The 21,646-nt window shown below is 33.9% G+C and overlaps 1 protein-coding gene across 25 annotated transcripts in view; it reads left to right on the top strand.

The window, feature by feature from the left end:
- CNTLN (centlein) overlaps window positions 1–21,646 on the top strand; it is a 363,772-nt gene that overhangs the window by 161,063 nt on the left and 181,063 nt on the right. For 12 of the 25 annotated variants that reach the window (XM_086414981.1, XM_086414979.1, XM_086414988.1 and 9 more), the window contains 2 exons: window positions 5,739–5,901; window positions 15,678–15,872. In XM_086414981.1, coding sequence (XP_086271107.1) covers window positions 5,739–5,901; window positions 15,678–15,872 — 358 coding nt within the window. Of the gene's footprint in view, window positions 1–63; window positions 204–5,738; window positions 5,902–14,025; window positions 14,082–15,677; window positions 15,873–20,204; window positions 20,261–21,646 lie in introns of those variants that run through there. The other 13 variants (XM_086415000.1, XM_086414999.1, XM_086414995.1 and 10 more) reach the window with 7 other exon arrangements.

Raw genomic sequence — 21,646 nt, 5'->3', positions numbered from 1 at the left:
TTACAAGCAGAGACAGTACTTTGCCAACAAAGGTCCATCTAGTCAAGGCTATGGTTTTTCCAGTAGTCACGTATGGATGTGAGAGTTGGACTGTGAAGAAAGCTGAGCGCCGAAGAATTGAAGCTTTTGAACTGTGGTGTTGGAGAAGACTCTTGAGAGTCCCTTGGACTGCAAGGAGATCCAACCAGTCCATCCTAAAGGAGGTCAGTCCTGGGTGTTCTTTGGAAGGACTGATGTTGAAGCTCAAACTCCAATATTTTGGCCACCTGATGCGAAGCGCTGACTCATTTGAAAGACCCTGATGTTGGGAAAGATTGAAGGCAGGAGGAGAAGGGGATGACAGAGGATGAGATGGCTGGATGGCATCACCGACTCGATGGACATTAGTTTGGGTGAACTCTGTGAGTTGGTGATGGACAGGGAGGCCTGGTGTGCTGCAATTCATGGGGTCGCAAAGAGTCAGACATGACTGAGTGACTGAACTGACTAACTGACTTAGTATTTACTTGTATATATTTAGTGTATTGTTTTACATATATATATATATATATATATATATATATATATATATATATATGGGCAGGAGTTTTGCTTGGTTAATAGATTAATATATATTATATATACATTTATAGATGCACATATGTCTATATATGATAAAAAAAACCATAGTTTCTCATTTTAAAGATCGTATTATAGGGATGTGGAAAAGTATATCTCCACAGATGACAGATGATTGACTTTATCCACTCATGGTATAATTTTTTTAAGTCAATAATTGATGAAGTCAAAAAGGTAATTCTAAATAGTAATAGAATCTTAATTTTAGAAGAAATCTGAAAATTATTTATTCCTATCTTCCTCCCAATAAAACAGCTCTTAGTCTGCTTGATGCTCTTAGTTTGTAAGTTTCTCAGTACTTTTCAAAACTGTTCTTTTTATTTTGTTTAAATTTTACATTGATTCATGTATTTACTTGAAATTTTCTTTTTTGCAGTATATACTATTTATCTTGCATGCTTATCTTGGAAATCTCTTAAACAGTCTAATCTCTGTTCTGTAGTTCAGACATTCAAATGGTATAAGATAACTCTATTAATAGTTTTTCCCATTAGTTTATTAATTGCTTTTATTTCTCATAATTTTTCATGTGTATATTTCACAGACATTATACTGTTTTAGGTTGCCTTTCTAAGTGCATTCCCTATTGTCAGAGTTCTTATCATCAACTATTACTACCAACTAGGCCAGAAGGGCCAAGAAGAGAAGCTTTTTTCCCCCTAATTTAATTGGAGGATAATTACAGTATTGTGATGCTTTTTGCCATACATCAACATGAATTGGCCATAGGAATACATGTGTACCTTCTCTCCTGAGCCCCCTCCCCACTTCCCTTCCCACCCTATCTCTCCAAGTTGTCACAGAGCACCAGCTTTGGGTTCCCTGAATCATACATCAAACTCCCATTGGGTATCTATTTTATATATGATGATGTACACGTTTCCTTGTGGTTCTCTCAACTTGTCCCACCTTTTCCTTCTCCCACTGTGAGAGAAGATTTAGCAGATCTCTGTGACAAGTCTAGCCCTGGGAGGAGGGCTGTCTCATAGAAGTATTCTTAGATAGAGGAACAGAGATACTGCCAACAGTGGCTTAGTGGAGAGGGAGCTAGGAAAAGAAATACCATGACCTCTTTTTCCTTTACTCTCTAATCGTTGGCCAGCACTTTCACCTACTCAAATTAAAACACAGAAGACTGGGAGCCAATGTAATGTAGTCTGTAGAGATTGGCTTTTCAGGCCAGAAAGTAGGCTAAGAGTACTAGAGAGTAAGTAATATTGTAGAGATGATGAAAATTGGATAAGAGAATATGTGACGCATTCTCCATTTCTGCTCTTTCACAGGTTTCCTGGGCATTTATTGCTTATTAATTTTTCCATGTAAACTTTAGTTTAACTGGCTTATTTTGTGTTTGTTATTTTATTAGGGCATCAAATTGAAAAGCAAACTGAAGGAGAATTGAATCTTTATAATGTCAGTTTTTCTGTCCAGAGTATGGGACACCATACCATTTGTTTCAATACCTTTGTGTCCTTATGAGATGTTTTGTTCCTCGTGTGAGTTTTGACATTTCTTCTTAAATTTACTCAGTTATTACATGGTTTTTGTTATTATTTTAAATGGAATCTTTCCCATATAGTTTACAACTGATTTTCCTTTTATTGCTTATTAGTTTTTGTTGTGCTCTTTTCTTTTATGTGCTATGATTTGGTGGGTAAAGTGTCCAACAAAGTTCTTTTGTTTTTATTGTGAATTATACTTTGTACTTTTTTTCTGTATGATTATTTTTGCCTTGAGTTCCAACTTCTCTGAAATTAATGCTATCACTGCTACTTTTTTTTTGTTTGTATTTATATGATAACAAAGTACATAATTGTTTTAATATAACAGTACATGTTAATATAGAAAAATACAAAGAAAACAGAGGGAAAATCACGCTGAAATACAATCCTGGAGAAATAATACCCAGTAAAATTTTATTAGAATAATTCTTTCTTTTTTTCAAAACATATTTATAGATTGAAGAGTAGGCAAATGGGTTTTTAGATAAAAGGGACTATAATTGAGCATTTTTATTTATAGGTAATAAATTTAGTTTTTATAATAGAATGGTAAATAAGACACTGATGTTAAATTGAGGGAATTATTAAATCTCAGATAATTTTTTCTTCTCTATAAGAACCACTAACCAACTTTCTAAAGTTAAGAAAGAAATGGCATGAAAAAACTTTGGAAGGTGATTTTTTTTTTTTAAACTACATTTCATTTTTAGTTGGTTTTGACATGATGCTGTGTATACTTAATACTTACATTCAACCATTTTAACTCCTAATTTTGTGTCTCAAGATTTATAACATTCATCTCTGTGCCTAAAGATACTTAGGTTTAGGTTTTTATACTGCTTCAGTGCTCATCAGTTAACTTTCCTACTCATCTGTGTTTATTCCTGTACTCGGAGTTGATTCACCTTAAAGGTCCATTTTTACCAAAACCTTCTCTGTTGCTCAAGTATGCTTTCTCCCCCATTAACATCAGATTTAGCCATGTGACTTACTTTAGCCTGTGGAATGAGAGTGAATGTGACACATATCATATCCTGGCAAGAGTTTTAAAAGAGTCATTGCTTGAATTGCCTTTGTTTTTTGCCCTCTGCCATTAGAGTGGCCTATTACTAATGATGTCTACCAGTTCCTGTTTGGGTTTTAGGAGAGGAGAAATTCTGCATGTGTGCACTCTGTCATGTCTGCCTCTTTGCAATCCCATGGACTGTAGCCTGCCAGGCTCTTCTGTCCCTGGAATTTTCCAGGCTAGAATACTGGAGTGGCTTGCCATTTCCTTCTCCAGGGGATCTTCCCAACTCAGGAATCAAACCCGTGTCTCTTGCATCTCCTCCATTGGCAGGCAGATTCTTTACCACTGGCACCACCTGGGAAGGCCTAGGATAGAAGAAAGGCACATGTAATATGAAGAAGCAAATTTTTTTGTGTGTAACAGTGAGGGTTTTTAACTGCAAAATAATCTTTTGAAGCTGTCTGAAACCCTTTGTCAGTCTTTGCTATCAAATTTGATGTCTACGGGAACATTTTTTCATAATTTATCCTGTGGCTCATTCAGTCCCTTAGCATCACTGTAAATCAGCAACACAATATTTTTAATCAACATTCTTCCTGAGATAGAAAGAAATGTCATTAGTTCTCAGCATGCTCTCAGCTCAACCCATATCTTTATTTTTTTTAGTCCATGTCTGGAGGAACTTCTCAAGTTTGAACCTACCAATTAATTTTATTTTACATAGTTTTAGGTTTCCAAATAACTTCTCTCCTTATATATTTTACTGCTATTTGATATCGTTCTTTCTTAACAGTCCTTCTTTATGTTATCATTTTCATTTCATCCATTCAACAACTGTCTTATCCCATGTATCCTAGAATACAGACTGTGAAGGTTAAGTACTCGCTCCTTACTTGAGGGATTCAATTCAATGGCAGAGTTAGTGAGAGAAGAATAATCTAAGGGTCTTTTCCCTCCCTCTCTCGTTTTATATTTTCTCAAGGTATTGTGCCGTTATTGATTCTCTTCTTTCCCTTCCACCATTTTATGATTACTATTTTCTGCAGATTTCAGTTTCTTGAATAGTACAGAAAAGTGCTGTAGTCTGAATGTTTATGTCTACTCAATATTCATATGTTGAAGTTCTAATGCCTGATATGATGCCATTAGGAGGTGGATCTTCAGGGAGGTGCTTTGGTAATGAGTGTGGAACCCTCACAAAAGAATAGTGCTCTTTTGAAAAAGACCTCCCAGAGCCTCCTTTGCCTTCCACCACTAGATGCGAGGATATAACAAGTCTATAACCTAGAAGAGAGCCCTCAGTTGGCTATGCTGGCAGTCTCATGTCTGACTTCCAGCCTGCCCAATTATGAGAAATAACTTTCTGATATTTGCAAACTACCCAGTCTGTGTTGTTCTGTTAATATCAAAAGGACTAAGGCAGATGGTTTATCTACATGTATCTGTGTGGGTTTAGGGGTTGCTGTTGTATCTGGAGAGCATTAATATTCTAAACCTCTGAAAAAGCAGAGCTCTGAAATTCCCTGGCAGTCCTGTGGTTAGGACTCAGCCTTTTAAGCTGTGACCTGGGTTCATTCCCTGGTCAGGGAACTAAATTCTACAAGCCTATAGCACAGCAAAATAAATAAATAAAATAGATTAAAAAAAAACACAGCTCATTTCTCCCATATTAATAGTCGTCCATATTGAACAAGTGTCTGCATATCTTTTATGTTTCTTCTTTCTTTTAAGATTTGTCTTACATGAATGAATCACCAGTTTGGGGTTATAAGTAAAGAAAAGTTTCCATTAAAAATAGTCTTCAAAATATGCACTGTGATATATATTTATATATATTTTATATTTATATATTTATATGAAATATAAATGTAAATATTTTTCTCTGCAAGTTTATTTTAGAAAACATGTTCCAGTTTTATATGTGGTGGATTCACCACCACGGAAATCTGGAACCCTGTATCCAGAGGTATGGTTTTCTTGGACCCTTATGCCTTGAATACTATCCCTCCAGTTCATTTGTCCTTCTACTTACCACCCTGGGTGGGGTGGAAGAACTGATTACACCTTGTATTGCTCCCCTTCCTTCTGACGTTTTTGTCTCATCATTTCCTTCAGGCTCAATTAGAGGAGTCACAGGAATCCCAGCTCAGGCCTCTGAAGTTGCGAACTAGTTGTGCTTTAAGAAATTTTTGTTTGAAAACTAAATTTACCTTTGGGATTGTTCTTACTACATTTAGATTCTGTATAATATAAAATGAACATTGAGTTATCCTATCAGATTTTTGGCATCAGTGTGTATCAGTTCTTAGAGCTGAAGTGTAACTTAATTTCAGTAAGAAGGTGGTACTATGTCTGTATATTGAGGACTTTATTATGATCAAGCTATAAAAGAAAACTGATAAGTGTTTGGCTTTGAAAGTCATAGTGCCTCTATCAATACTTGCTAGGTATATGTGAAAAATATTAAGTAGTTTATATGTTATTTCTCTTATTAACATGTTTGCCTGCAGTAAAATTGGAGGCCGATCTGTAACTTTAGATGAACACAATTATTTAACTGAGATGATCTTTATTCATGCTTCTCTCTATGTATTGCTTGCTTTGCACAGGAAGGAGTTGCAGGAGCTACAGAATCTTTACAAACAGAACAGTGCACATACAGCACAGCAAGCCGAGCTGATCCAGCAGCTTCAGGTTCTGAATATGGACACACAGAAAGTACTGAGGAACCAGGAAGATGTTCACACAGCTGAAAGTATATCGTATCAAAAAGTATGCTTTTATTCTGTCGTAAAAATGTAAATTTATATGCATGAACTTATAAAAATATATAGAATTCAAATTTTTGCACATTTCAACATTTCTTTATTACTCCCTTTTATTTGCTTCTTCAAAATTAAAAATGAAATATGGTTCAATTTGGTAATATTTAAAAGGATGTGAGTTTTCTTTATAGCTGTTAAAGCTGAAACATTTAAGATATATATGCAAATTTATTCTGTAGAATATTGTTTTTATAAATTGGAGTTTTGATATCTACTGTGAAACATACTAGGATTGCATCCTGCAGACCAGGAAGGATTTGGGGAATGGAATTTATTCATCAAGTATGATTCTAGTTTATGACCTAAAGCAGTCTTTCATTATAGAATTTGTGCATTATTTTATTGGCAAATCTGCACAAACACAAATGGGTATGCTGATGAGGTCTTCAGGATCAATATTTGCCAAGGATTTTTCTCTCTTTGTTTTGTGTGTTTAAGTAGTCATTTTACTTTATAGTTGTTTAAGGAGCCCCTCAAGTCTTACCCAGCTGAACAGGTATGCTGACTGATTCAGCAGCAATAATTATAGCTAGCAATTAAAAAATGCTTTTATTGAAGTTTTTGTTTAGTATATATATTTACAGAAATGACTTAGTTTCTACATAGATCAACTCTCTGAGATTGATGTTATTACCTCTCAATAGTTGAAGCAGCCAAGGCTTAGAGAGGTTAAGCAGTATAATCTATGTTACTTGGGGTTTTTTCTATTTAAACTTACTCTTTTTCCAGAAAATGCTGATACTGTGAAAATTCAGTATCAGTAATTAATATGAAATGAAACTATTAAGTAAACCTTAAACACATATTTTCAAATGAAAAAAAAAACAAATGATGCTTCAAAACAGAGATTTTTTGACTAAATTCTGTGTTCCCTTCAAGTTTCCTTCAGGACGTGAATGGTACCACACATTAGGGCAGTGCCCATCCTCTTTGCTTTGAATAGAATATTTCCGTGCTTTTATTTTATATGATGGGATTGCCCATTGTGTTTTGGTTTCTAAACCAGACTCCATTGCTAAATTGACTTGAAAAATTAGACATTATTGCTGCTGCTCCTGCTAAGTCGCTTCAGTCATGTCCAACTCTGTGCGACCCCATAGATGGCAGCCCACCAGGCTCCCCTGTCCCTGGGGTTCTCCAGGCAAGAACACTGGAGTGGGTTGCCATTTCCTTCTCCAATGCATGAAAGTGAAAAGTGAAAGTGAAGTCACTCAGTCGTGCCCGACTCTTAGCGACCCCATGGACTGCAGCCTACCAGGCTCCTCCATCCATGGGATTTTCCAGGCAAGAGTACTGGAGTGGGGTGCCATTGCCTTCTCTGAGACATTATTACTTAACTTCAATTTTTTCTCTTTTTCATTGTGTATGAATTTAGCACAAACATTTCTCCCTTAATTTTCTATAGAAAGCCCCCAACTCATCGCAGTTTGTATTAAAATGTATCTTTAGGGTTGCTTGTTGTTAAAGTTCATAATGCTTTTCTCTCATGTGCAAATACTTTTGGTGTTTCTCCTCTCAGCAAGAAAGAACTTGGTAAGGTGGAAGAAAAAGGCAGTATTTCTTTTGCTATTTACTTTTTCAATCTTTTTTTTTTTTTTGTCCTTGGGAAAGCAGTTTTATTTATTTTTTTTTATAGCATATAAAATTTATTTTGTTGAAGTTATAAATACTCAATCTTTTGTTCTAAGATTCCTTGTTCAGTCTTGCTTAACTTAAAATTTAAGATAGATGTTTAAGTCTTAATTCTAATTTTTGGTTGATTTTCCTTTGCAGCCTTTGCAGAAAGCAATCATTTTTAAAAAATAACCTACCTGAGAACTTTAATAGATTCAGTATCATTTCACATAACTGAATACTTAAACACTTTTATTTAAAGTGATTATTACCAAAGTAATACATGCTTGTGATACATTTTACAAAAATTCAAAGGTGTGTAAAAAAAAAGTTCTTTGGTCTTCTGCCTGAAGCCCTTGCCCCAGACTTTATTGTTCTTAATATTTGAGAGTGTATCCTAGAGTTCCTCTGGAAGAACAGAATATTTTAAAATTATATCACCTTTTAAATTATGTAAAATTTACATGAATATATTGTTATAAAAGTTGAAATGATATAGAAGTACTGATAAAGCTAGTGTAACAATTTGAGTTCTCTTCCATTCAACTCAGTTCATTTTGTTTCCTTCCCCAGGGGTAATCATCTAAATAGTCATTCCAGACCTTTTCCATGTATTATATACTGTGTATCTGTGTGCCTATACACATAGCACCAATCAAACTACTTGATATTTTAAATATTAATTTGCTGTTTTACTGTCCTTAAACTTGTTTTCAAATTATATGCTTTGGGTCTATTTCCATGATGGTATGTATAGCGCTTGCTCTCCTCCTTGTCCTCTCCATGCTCCAGTAGGTGCATGTAAAGTACAGTGTGGATTTACCAGCATTTAACTTGATGATTACCAAGGTCTCCGTCTTCAAGTTTTTATTATATACATGACTACAGAAAGAGGTGTTCCCCATCTCTTTGACAGCGTCTGTTTTTCCCTACTGGATCATTTATAACTATATATATATATATAAAAATAACTATATATACACACACATACACATGCTGTTATGTTTCTGATCTGCATGGAAGAACAGAACAATTAATCAACAGCAAAAAGCTTTGTTGACCTTACTATATCCCTTTCCCTCTCTTCCTTTTGCTCCTTTTCCAGCAGTATTCCTTAAAAGAGTTATCTTATTTCAAAATTCTCTTCTTCCATTCTCTTTTGAACTTATTCCAATCAAGTTTTTGCCACTTTCACTTCACTAAAATTCCTCTTTTCAAAATCATTTGTGTCTCTCACATTGCTGAATTCAGTTGTCTTCTGGCAGTCTTCATCTTGCCTTACTTATCAGCCACATTGTCACAGTTTATAACTCTGTCCTTTGAAACACTTTTTTTTTCTCCTGCCTGACAACACATCACAGTTGTGTGATTTTGTTCCTTCAATGTCTAACTGTTCCTTTTCTGTTTCTTTCTGCTGCTGCTAAGTCGCTTCAGTCGTGTCCGACTCTGTGCAACCCCATAGACGGCAGCCCACCAGGCTCCCCCGTCCCTGGGATTCTCCAGGCAAGAACACTGGAGTGGGTTGCCATTTCCTTCTCCAGTGCATGAAAGTGAAAAGTGAAAGTGAAGTTGCTCAGTTGTGTTTGACTCTTCGCGACCCCATGGACTGCAGCCCACCAGGCTCCTCCATCCATGGGATTTTCCAGGCAAGAGTACTGGAGTGGGGTGCCATTGCCTTCTCCGATTTTGTTTCTAACAAAAAGCAATTAAATTCATACCCAAGGTGATTTTATCCACTCACCTAGGCTTTCAAAATCACACTGCTCTATGCTGATGACTCTTAGTTTTGATTGGCTACCCTGGATTTCTTCCATGAACTCTAGGAAAGAGTATATCTAATTGCCTGCTTAGCATCTTTTAACTTGATGCCTAATAGGCATCTCAAACTTCATATATTCAAAACTAAACTATTGTCTGTTCTGCCTTCAAAGCGTGTCTGGAATCCTACTACTTCCCCCTATTCCTGCTATGACCACTAACTTGTATTTCCTGAATGATTGTAATAGTTGTCTACTTTGTTTCTTTGCTCCTGACCTTACACACTTTGAGTTCATTCTCAACATAGATGCCAGAATGTCCTTGCTGAAACTTGGTTAGTCACATCAAGTCAATCCTCTCTTAAACTCTATCTATTGGTTTCCTGTCTGATTGAAAGTAAAATCTGAGTTCTTACTACATACACCCTGTGAGATGCTAGATGATCTGGCTCTGCGTTAATCTCTGTGATCTCCTTTTTACTTTCTCTTCTTAGACTCTCCACTTTGACCATGTTTAACTTTGTTTTTTCACCTGAACATACCAGGTATTCTTCACCTTCAAGGTCTTTGTATGTGGTTCCATTGCCTGAAATCTCTTTCCCAGTTATCTGCATAGATGACCTGTTTACTGTCTTTATTCTTAACCTCTCATAGCTTAAATCTGTTTGATAACAGACATTAAATAGGAAGTATAATAATGATACATGTTCTAATAGTAGTAGGAAGAATGGGAACATACCTGGGGTAGGTTATTAGTTTAGGGATAGAAAAGGACTCTCCTTGATGAAGTGATATCAATGATGTTTATTCTGAGAAGATAAGACATCAATGAGATAGATTTCTTATAACTCTTCTATGTGAACTATGGCCAAAGCCATAAATTTCCTAGTGAGTCAGTGTTTTTAAATTTGGAGAGGTAGAGCTTCTGTACTCCTATTGGAATATATATTATAATCTGAACTTTGATCTGACTTTTGAAACCACATATACCTTCCCCCCAGGATTATGATTGTCCTTTCCAAGAATCATTATCTATAATAATGGGAGATGTGATGGAAATATGTTTTGTTTATGAATAGCATGGAGGCAAATATATTATTTAAGCTGAGGTATGAACGTAAGTCACCTCCAGCAACAATATATTAATAATGGTGAACATTTATTGAGCTTACTGTGTATCAGCCACTGGGAAAAGGGCTTTTGCCTCACTTTTTAAGCCCCACACCCACCCTGTGTGGTATATTAATATAGGTATCCTTTTTTAAAAAAAATAGATCTAGTAACTGAGTCTTGGAGTATTGTCTAAAGTCAAACAGCTACCAGTAGCAGAACTCAAATCTAGCTAAGTTCGAGTCCAGAACTCACAATATTAAACTGTATTATAAAGCCTATAAAATATTCAGTTATACATAGAATAATGTGGTTTTGTCCTTAATGGGTCTGTAATAGATTTTTTAAGCTTGCATTATTCATTCTACTCAAAATTCTTTCAGTGATTAATATCTTTTAATGTTGGAGAATTTGTCTTGATATCTAAGTTAAATGTTATTCAAAAAAATTCCATTGCATTCTTTTTAATGAAAGGGGAGCCTAGCCTATTACCATCCTCTGTAAAAAGAGCCCTTACCAGTATTCTTTAGTTAGTGTTTCTCCTGAGTGTACAAGTTTGATTTTCTCTATTTTGCTACAGCATTGCAGCTTTAAACTTTTTGACCTGCAGATTTTTTTTTATTAGACTTGGTCCCCCCACCCTTAAAATATTTCAGCTATGGAGTTAAGGATTTATAAATTTGGGAATGATCACATTATTTTATTTATCATCAATAAACATTATGCTACTTTTCAGACTTCCAGTGTTCATTTACATCAAACTTACATTCTAATCCTAGAACATTTTACTTAATACTTGTCTTTATTTCTTTTCCACATGTAGTTTTCTAGATTTTTTTCAATAAATTTGAGTAATCAAGTAGTCCATACAACAATGAAAGGAAATTGTTTACTTACAAATTAAGATTTGTAATATGTTTTCACATAAATTAATTGGACCTAGCTGTAAGTCTCAGGTGAGTTGAATTCAAAAAAACCCTGCATTAATAGTTTATCTCCAGTTTCTCCTAAGTTTACTTCTCTAAGAGTTATGTTTTCTTAAATTTCTGTTTCTAATGGAGCTTCGCTGTTTCTTCTGTTCTCTTAATTCTCCTTTCTGTCTTTTTTCCCTCTCATTTCCCTTCCTTTTTTCTCACTTATTAAGGTGATTTATATCATAGTATTTATTTTATTATCTGAGAAAAACACTTGCCTTCAGTGATAGGATAAATGGAATGAGGAAGGGAGACAAAAGTTAGAAGAGCAAAGAAAAAATTTTTGAGCCCAGGAAAGAGGTTTTTCACGAGGTCTCCATAACAAATCATTAGTCTCATACATAGATTTACCTAACATGTAATGTGGGGGCTTCTCTAGAAGAGAACACCCATCAAGAGGAATAAAAATAAGCTAGTATGTTTTCTTCCTTTGAGCATGCTGTAACCATTTATATAAGTTTTAATAGTTTTCCTGCCTTTGCATGTCATATATATATATATATATATATATGTGTGTGTGTGTGTGTGTGTGTATGGTTTAAATATAGATGAAAATTGTATCAGCATTTTCATCTTCTTGATAATCTAACACGTTTGGAGGTACTAAGTATGTATTTTATCAGTTTTTATTCTATTTAATGATAATTACATGACATGAGTAATGAGCTAATATCAGTCTAGGAAAATAAAGAGTTAGGTTATATACACTTTTAGATTAAACTGCATGTTAAATCAGTCTTCTCTTTTCATTTTGTGCTATAAACAGATATAGTTTTCACTTGTAAAATTTACTGTCTCAGTCAGAATAGCAAATAGTATACTTATGTGGAAACTATTCTTCTTGAAATTTGATCATTGGGTCCCAAAGCTTTTACATTTCCAAAATTTTTAAGGTAAATAATGTATCATCTTGTTCCTCAACAGTAATAAAAATATGAGAGGATGAGTACTTCAGTCTAAGCCCCTGAAAATTAAAGGGCTTGGTGTGTGGGGTGCTATCTCTGGAGGTAACTTGCTTTATGTCCTCTAGTGAGCCTGTTAATGTTTTTTCACTTTAATTTCTTCAACAAAAAAGAATGTGAAGAACAGTAAGTGTAGTAAATTGTTATGTATTATAATGATTGATACTTCTAAAGTACATATGGGAATCTATGATTAAATATTTATAGGCCAGAATCTTCCCAAAGATTCTGATCTATTCCAGCTTTTTGGACTATTAGAGGAAAGTGCCTCTCTGGAAACTTCTGAAAATGATTGTGATTGCTAATAGAGAAAAAGGATGCCTATCAGGATTCCAAAACCTATGCAGATGAATGCATTTTTTGTGTTAGCTAATTTAATCACTTGAGAACAGTTTTTTTACTCACTCTGCTGTTATTAATGGGTTGAGAGTAAGATGGTGTCTAACAACGGGACCAAAACATCCTAAACCTCTGCCTTTTTGTAGGATCTCCTAGAGAAACAAACATTCTGTCATCCTGAGGCTTTGTCACCAAAAACACGTTAGAAATAAAAATAGACAGTCTCCTTGAAGGCTTTTCTGGCCACGTTTACTGGTGGACTGGAGACGAGAATTAAAAATGGCTCTTTACTCAAAGTCCAGAGTTGAGTCATCTTTTTGCTATTAAACAAGTGAAGTGCCATCAAGAAAAGGGCAAGTAGGAGATGTGTATTTTGAGCAAGAATTAGAGAATAATAGTTTGTCCCAATTCCTGGAGTAAGGCTGGTCTAAATAATCTGTTTCAGGTTCTTAAAAGGTTTTGTTTATTTATTTATTTTTTCACCTGCTGCTTGGAAGGATGGATATTTTCAGAGAATGTAGAGCATGCCTTTGTGTCTAGAGTAACCCACCCAGTCATTTGAGATCAAGCCAGGGCAGCTTCTGAATAGGAAGTACAACTGTGTAAATTTAATGGCTGAGAGAGCCAAATAGCAAACACAAGAGGAGCACTGTTAGTCTTCAATTTTGTGGAAGCAAAAAAGGAGAGAAGAGACAAGAGACATGAAGATAGAGCTTTTTCCCGTGAAGGAATAGGCCTAGGAGCCTTACATCTGTGAAGGAAGGTCCTAAGTCATAACACGCAAGAGAAGAGTACGCCACGTTTACAAATGGCAAGTAAATTGGTCCTCCTTCCTGATGACACTCTATCATTATACCTGCACCTTGGGCAATGGGATGGAAACTGTTGCCAGTCCTAACTGATGTTCCAGAGGTTCTTAAATTTTTGAAATCTGTAGATTCTTATTAGAATTTTACTGAGGTATAATTTGAAAATTGTATGTTTTAAAGTAATATTATGTCCTGTTATTTTCCTCCAAAAAGTTGTGCTGATTAGGTAAAAACTGGTTAGTATTGATAAAGCATAGAAATAAGAGGGAAAGGGGTTAAATAATCTTTAACTGAATAAGTGACTCTATATGCTATTGGGCACTCATCCTAGCTTCAGTTCTTTCTGGTCAACTTAGTTCTTGTCTTTAGATTTTGCTTTTTTCTTTTCTACCCTGAACTCAATCATGGAAGCAGCAACACAGCACAGGTAGGTCACTGTAGGGCCCAATCTGATCCCTCCATCATTCCACAAAGCTGTCAGGTTCCTACTCTTTCTTCCCTTCTAGAATATCCGATGGTATCAGCTGTGGAAAGGACATTGGACATATTCCCTGGTATAAAGGTAATTGGAAGAGAAAAAGCACAAATTTTTATTCTGCAATACTTTATAAATCATGAAGACAATGCTTTCTTTATAAAAATTATTTTAGACTGACTTTTAATGTGAAATGGGTTAAAGTATTTATATTAATATAGAGGTATAATCTTTACAGAAAATAAAAAGTATATTGAACTAATTGTATATCAGAGGAGTGATTTGGAGGGTCTTATTTTTATGACAAAGTATGTATCTGAAGAGAAGCATTTAAAAAAAGATTTCACAATCTTTTCTTTTAAACTTAAAAAAGTAAACTATTGCATACAAACAATATTCTGCAAACTTTTCTGTAGTTGTTTCTTCACATGAAGCAGGGTCAACTAGTCTAAGATTCTCCCTGTCTTCAACTGGATAAGCAAACCTAGAAACCTATTGTATTAACCTAATTGTATTAACATAATTAATACAATTGTATTAACTGTAATACAGATTGTTAATACAATATGTAACCTATTGTATTAACATAATTTTGAAATTCTGTCTTTGGGGATTTTCCTTTTGTTATAACCTCACTGACTCACTATTAGCCCTATTTTTTTTATTATAAAGCAGATATAATTCTTGGGTCACATTCCTAGGGTCATCAGCAAATATGTATATATATACACACACACAGATTTTGAAAAAATCAGAATCAGCTACTACAAATTGAATTATATATCATTAAATCACAATCATAAGTTAGGATTTTCATCACCAAGTAAGTTCGTTTGTATTGGAGGAATACCATTGTTTACCATGTATGACTTCTATGCCACCACATATATACCTTATACTGTCTCACAGTCTTGATAAACCCTCAATATAAATTTGTTTAATTCATGTTGCCTTGAATTAAAAATTTTTAAATTATCTGTCATCACTTTGGAACACTAATTCTATTTTTATCACTCTGATCAAGGTCTTCAGTGATTTCCTCTTTTCTACAGAAACAAATCCATCTTCCTTAATCTGGCATTCAAGAGTCTTTGCATTCCAGCTACAATCTCGTTGGCTGGCTTTGTCTCCTACTATTCCTTCTGCTGCTCCTCCTCTACTTTAGCAGTAGATGCTAGTTTTACTAAATGGGAATATATCAGTCAACTTTAATGAACTCTCAATAAAAGTTTATTTTTTTTCTTTCAAATGTATATTTTGAGTCCAGTTAGGCTAATATAGCTTACGTTTCCTGTTTCTTCCTACCACTGTACATAATTTTTTTTTTTTAGCATTTATTCTATCTTTAGAATGACTTTTTTGTTTTCATTCAGTTTCTGTAATATCATTATGGCTCAGTTCAATTCCATTCTTTTTCATGAAGATTAATATAGCTAGCTGAAAATGTTTATATGCCTATATTACAACTGGCTACATACTGTCTTTTTAACATCAATTGAAGTTTTATACTGGCATGTGGTTATATCATTTGGTTTCCCATTTGTTTATATATTGCTTTTCCTCTTGGACTATTAAGATAACTTGAGGGCAAGGAGTATGTCATATATAGACATATGTTGTTTGTATGTATATATAGATGTATTTATGGATCATTTATAAATTTGGATATATTTTTTAAAACAGCTTTACAATGAATTACATATTTGTTTTGAAACCACAAAATCAAGTGAAGCTATGCTCCGACAAAGTGTTGTTACTCTTCAGGATCAGCTATTTCAAAAAGAGCAAGAAAATGCTAAATTAAAAGAAAGGCTTCAGCAATCACAAGAAACACTCTATCCTTTACCTGGAGAATGTGATTCAGACCGCTCAGAACAGGTGAGAGGCATTTTCTAAAAATGTTTCTCTGTATAATATCGTATTAAAGTATTTACTATAATTGACTGAAACACAAAAGTTAAATTTGCATGTATTAGAATATATGTGGCAGATTTGCATTGTGCTTTTATTGTACTCTGTAGAAATGAATATTTTATATGGTGTGGATTTGTGTAGAAATACAGGGGGTATCTGGTAGAGTTATTGGGTTGAAACGTTTGGCTGATATATGATAATGAAAAGGAAATTAATAGGTCATGCCCATTGTGAGACTTTTTATTGAATGAGGTAATGGAATGAAAATCTGGAAGTCTCATAAAAGTACTTGCCTTAATTCCTGGTGTGTGGTGAGTGAGTGAGTACTGTGAAAGTCGCTCAGTCTTGTCCAACTCTTTGCAACCCCGTAGACTATACAGTCCATGGAATTCTCCAGGCCAGAATACTGGACTGGGTAGCCTTTCCCTTCTCCAGAGGATCTCTCCAACAAATTAATACCATTTAGTCTCAAGTCTGTCAGTGCCTTGATATATGATTTTGGGCAGATCAGTTGACTTTTCTACCTATTTCCTGTTCAATTAAGTGAGGTAGTACAAATGTACAGATAAATAAGCAGGTTTAGGATTCAAATAAACCTGGGATCAAATTGTAGCTCTGCCTATGAGCTTTGTGAACCTGAACTCATTTCTTAACCCTTTTAGCCAAAGTTTCTTTGCGGATAAAATATTGATATTAATGCTTTGTCATAGAGTTTTGTGAGGATTAATGAGATAATGCATGTCAAACGCAGAGCTTGTCATATAGAAAAGAGGTACCTCTTTCAGATAATTTTCAAGGTAACTTTCAGCTCTAAATACGTATTATTAAAAAATCTTACTCCTGTTACTTTATTTAATACACTCAGCATTTCTTTTAATTTTAGAATTTAAAGAAATGAAATTAACACAATTATATAATTGGAAACTTTAAAGTTTACTGGTGATCCTTTAATAATAGTTTTTCAACCCAGCATATTTTGTCTTGCTAACAAGCATTTTAAAAATTTGTATTGTATTATATTGTATTTTTTGGACATCAAGTGCACAAAACTGGATTAGTCATAAAATTTATATCATGACACAATATTATGTTACATGTATATTTATTTTGTCACTTTTTTAATTACCCTTGGTCCCACCAACTAATCCAAGGGTAGGAAATTACTGATAGCTTATATCTACTTGTATCCTTCACCCTTTACTGGTACTCTGATTCTCTCACCAGAGGTAACTACTGAACTATTTATCATTTTGATTATTTTTTATAAAGTTTTATTCCATAAAATTTTATGAGGAAGTAGAATATAGCTGTTTTGCCATTTATAAAAATGTATTAAATTATGCTGTTTCCTGGGTTTTGGCAATTTTCACTTATCACTGTATTAAGATTCATCTATGATGTTTAGTATAACTGTTCATTTATTTTTTACTGCTATAAAATACTCTGTGATTATATCATAACTACTTAGCCATTCATTTGCAGATGAGTATTAGGGTTATTTCCAGTTTTTTGCTCTTATGAATAATGCTACAATTGACATTTTTGTACGTGATTCTTAGCATACACATGCAGCATTTTTGTGAAATAAATATCTCAGGATAGAAATTCTAGGTTTAGGGTATGAATATGTTACTTTCACAAAATGCTGGTCACTTATTTTTCAAAGTGTTTTTCATTTTACTTATACCAATAATGTATTTGGTTGATTTTCATCCTCACCACTTGGAATTGTCAGACTTAGTTTGTTGACAGCTGCTGAATTAGTATAAAACAATATTATTTTTAGCATCATGTCTTTATCACTGATAAAGCATATTTTTGTGATTACTAGCCAAGTGAGTGCCCTCTTCTGCAAAGTGTCTGTTTCTGTCTTTTATCCATTCTTCTATTGGCTTTTTTTTTTTTTTTTACTGATTTTTAAATATTCTTTAAATGTTTTTGATATTAATCTCTCGTAGGTTAAATATGTGGCAACTGTCTTCTCTTAGTGTGTACCTTGTCTTTTCATTTTCTTTAACATGTCATACGTGACCAGAACTTCTTAATTTTAATTTAGGAAAAGTATTATTTTATCATTAGTACTCATTTAAGAAATCCTTTCCTACTGCAAATACAGAAATATTTGTATCTCTGTTTTCTTCAAAAAGTTTTAAAGCTTTGCTTATATCATTTATATTTACAAATCATTTGGAATTGCGTTTCATATATAGTTTAAGGTAAGGATACATTTTATTTATTTATTTTTCCCCAAGTAATAGTCAGTGGATCAACCCACTGGATGATCCCTCTTTTTCCTGTGTAGTGTTGAGCTACCTCTCGTATATCCTATATTTTATTCAATTTCATTGAATATTTTATTTTATTTTATTTAGACTTTCTTTCTAGACTGTTTTCTCTGTATTCTTAGACAGTGTTACATCATCTTAATTAGCATAGCTTCATAGTAAGTCTTTATATTTGATATATCTACTTTCTTACTATTCTTTAAAGTGTCTTGGCCATGTTGGCACTTAGCACTTAAATATATCTTTAAGAATAATTTATAGTTTCATGAAAACACTGTTGAGATTTTTTGTAAACAGTTTTACTGAAGGGTAACATACAAACAGTAAAGTACAAACCTTAAGTGTATAACTCAATGACATTTCACAAATGGAACACATCGATATAATACTATTCAGATAAAGAAATAGAATATTACCAATATTCAATAAACCTCCATAATTTTCGCAATAAGTAGCAACCCCTACAACATAACCACTGTTTTTACTGCTATCATCATTGATTAGTTTTGCTTATTTTTGAAACTTAATAGTATTTCACCTTTAAACACTGTATATGCTGTGGGTTTTTTGTAAATATCCTGTATCACATTAGGAAGTTCCTGTCTTTCATAGTTTGATGGAAGCTTTTCATGAACAGGTATTGATTGTGTAGAGTGCATCTTTTTTTTTTAATTAATTTATTTTTTATTGAAGGATAATTGCTTTACATAATTTTGCTGTTCTCTGTCAAACCTCAACATGAATCAGCCATAGGTATACATATATCCCCTCCCTTTTGAAACTCCCTCTCATGTCCCTCCCCATCCCACCCCTCTAGGTTGATACAGAGCCCCTTTTTGAGTTTCCTGAGCCATACAGTAAATTCCCGTTGGCTGTGTATTTTACATATGGTAATGTAAGTTTCCATGTTACTCTTTCCATACATCTCACCCTCCCCTCCCCTCTCTCTGTGTCCATAAGTCTATTCTGTATGTCTGTTTCTCCATTGTTGCCCTATAAATAAATTCATCAGTACCATTTTTTTAGATTCCATATATATGTGTTAGAATACAGTATTTATCTTTCTCTCTCTGACTCACTTTACTCTGTATAATAGGTTCTAGGTTCATCCACCTCATTAGAACTGACTCAAATGCATTCCTTTTTATGGCTGAGTAATATTCCATTGTGTGTATCAACTTCTTTATCCATTCATCTGTTGATGGACATCTAGGTTGCTTCCATGTTCTCCTGCTGCTGCTGCTAAGTTGCTTCAGTAGTGTCCGACTCTGTACGACTCCATAGACGGCAGCCCACCAGGCTCCCTCGTCCCTGGGATTTTCCAGGCAAGAACACTGGAGTGGGTTGCCATTTCCTTCTCCAGTGCGTGAAAGTGAAAAGTGAAAGTGAAGTCACTCAGTCGTGTCCGACTCTTAGCGAACCCATGGACTGTAGCCCACTAGGCTCCTCCATCCATGGGATTTTCCAGGCAAGAGTACTGGAGTTGTAAATAGTGCTGCAGTGAACAATGGGATACATGTGTTACAGTGCATCTTTTACAGTGATGCAAAGGCTTTTCTTACGTATTCTGTTAGGTGGTTTATTACATTTATTGCTTTTCAATTATTAACTCAGTTTTGTACTTTTGAAATAAACCCAACTTCATTTTAATATTTTTTTATTTTCATATTGCTGGATTCAATTTGATAATATTTTTGTCAGGATTCTTGCATCTGTATTTATGAGGGATATTGGGCTTTTCCTTTCTTGAATGTTTCATGTTAGATTTTGATATTAAGTTGATGTTGGTGTCCTAACTTGAATTACAAAATGTTCTCTTTTTCACTTTACTAGAAGAGTTTGTATAAGACTATTTCTTTCTTATTAAATACTGAATGCTTTCCTTCTTAGATAAGGAACAAGTCAATTATATTCAACATTACACTGGAGATTCTAACTAGTACAATAAGGCAAGAAACAAATAAAATCATACTAATTAGAAATAAGGAAGTAAAACTCTTTTTATTCACAGAACCTGAGCATCCGTATAGAAAGCCTACTGAGTCTATGATGAAGCTCCTAGAAATAGTAAGTAAATTTAGCGGTGTTGCAAGATATAACATCAATTTACAAAACTCAATTATATATCTAATGAATATTAGAGACAAATAATTAGAAATTGAAATTTAAGAGGACCATTTATAATAACATCAAAGCCTGTGTAATAATTAAGAATGAATTTGACAAAATGTGCCCCAGACTTGTACAGTGAAAAGTACAAAACATACCAGAGTGAAATTATAAGACATATGTAAGTGGACAGCTATCAGTTCTCCCCCAATTGATCTATTATGTAATCACAATAAAAATTCCAGGAGGCTGTATTTTCTAGATAAGTTCAAGCCAAGACTAGAATTTATAAGGAAATGCAAGGGAACTAAAAGAACAAAATCAAGTATAATAGAAAATAAAGTTGGACTTACACTACCCAATTTTGAGACATATTTATCAAGCTAAAAAATCAAGATGGTGGGTGTGGTGTTCACATGAAGACTGACAAATAATTGATAAAACAGAATAGAGTCCAGAAAAATACCCACTAGTATATGTCTCTTTACCTCATGAAATGTAGTGTAAGTCACTTTGTTCTTTTTAAAGAATTCTCTGTATAACCTTGCTCTTAGTATTAGCTTGTCAGTTTTACAAATAAATATTCAGTTAGAAATGTTTCTAGTTTCCCTTGCGATTTTCTTTTTGCCCCTTTAGTTATTAGGAGATATGTTTTTTACTTTTGAAATAAAGTGTTTTTCTCCTTGTATATCTTATTTTTATTCACTTCAAATATACTTCTATTATGGTCAGAGATAGTACTCTATAGTATTAGTGTATTTGGAAATTTATTGAGACTTGTTGTATGTCCCAGCATATAGTTTTGATGAACTTACTGTTGATATCTGAAAATAATATGTGATTTGCATATTGGCTTGAGTTTCCCTTAAATATCAGTATTAATTATGTCATTGTGGTTGGTAGTGTTCAGATCTTATGTATTTAGTGATTTTTATCCTTAGGTTTAAATCAGCTTTTCTGTCAGTTGCTGAGAGAAAATCTTACAGTATGATTGTTTTTCTCTTTAATTTTGTCAACATTTGCTTCATGTATTTTGAAGCTGTTTTACTAGGGGCATACGTATTTATAATTGTCATGTCTTTATAATTAATTGAGCCCTTTGCTGTTGTAAAATGTTACTTTTAACTATAATAATACTCTTGATTTGAAATCAAATTTTATGATGTTAATTTAATCAGTCTTTTTAATGGTTACATTTTCCTTGGTAGTATACCTTTTCCTATGGACAGAGGAGCTTGGTGGACTGCATGCAGTCCATGAGGTTGCAAAGAGTCAGACATCACTGAGCCACTTCACTTACACTTTATACCTTTTCCCATTCTGTAAATTTCCATCCATAGGTGT

Source organism: Bos grunniens, chromosome 8 (assembly GCF_055505025.1).
Source record: "Bos grunniens cultivar Pamir isolate PY7600 chromosome 8, Bosgru_T2T1.0, whole genome shotgun sequence".
Lineage (NCBI taxonomy): Eukaryota > Metazoa > Chordata > Mammalia > Artiodactyla > Bovidae > Bos > Bos grunniens.
Note: the sequence above shows the minus strand (reverse complement) of the source record. Positions and strands in the feature narration are given on the sequence as shown.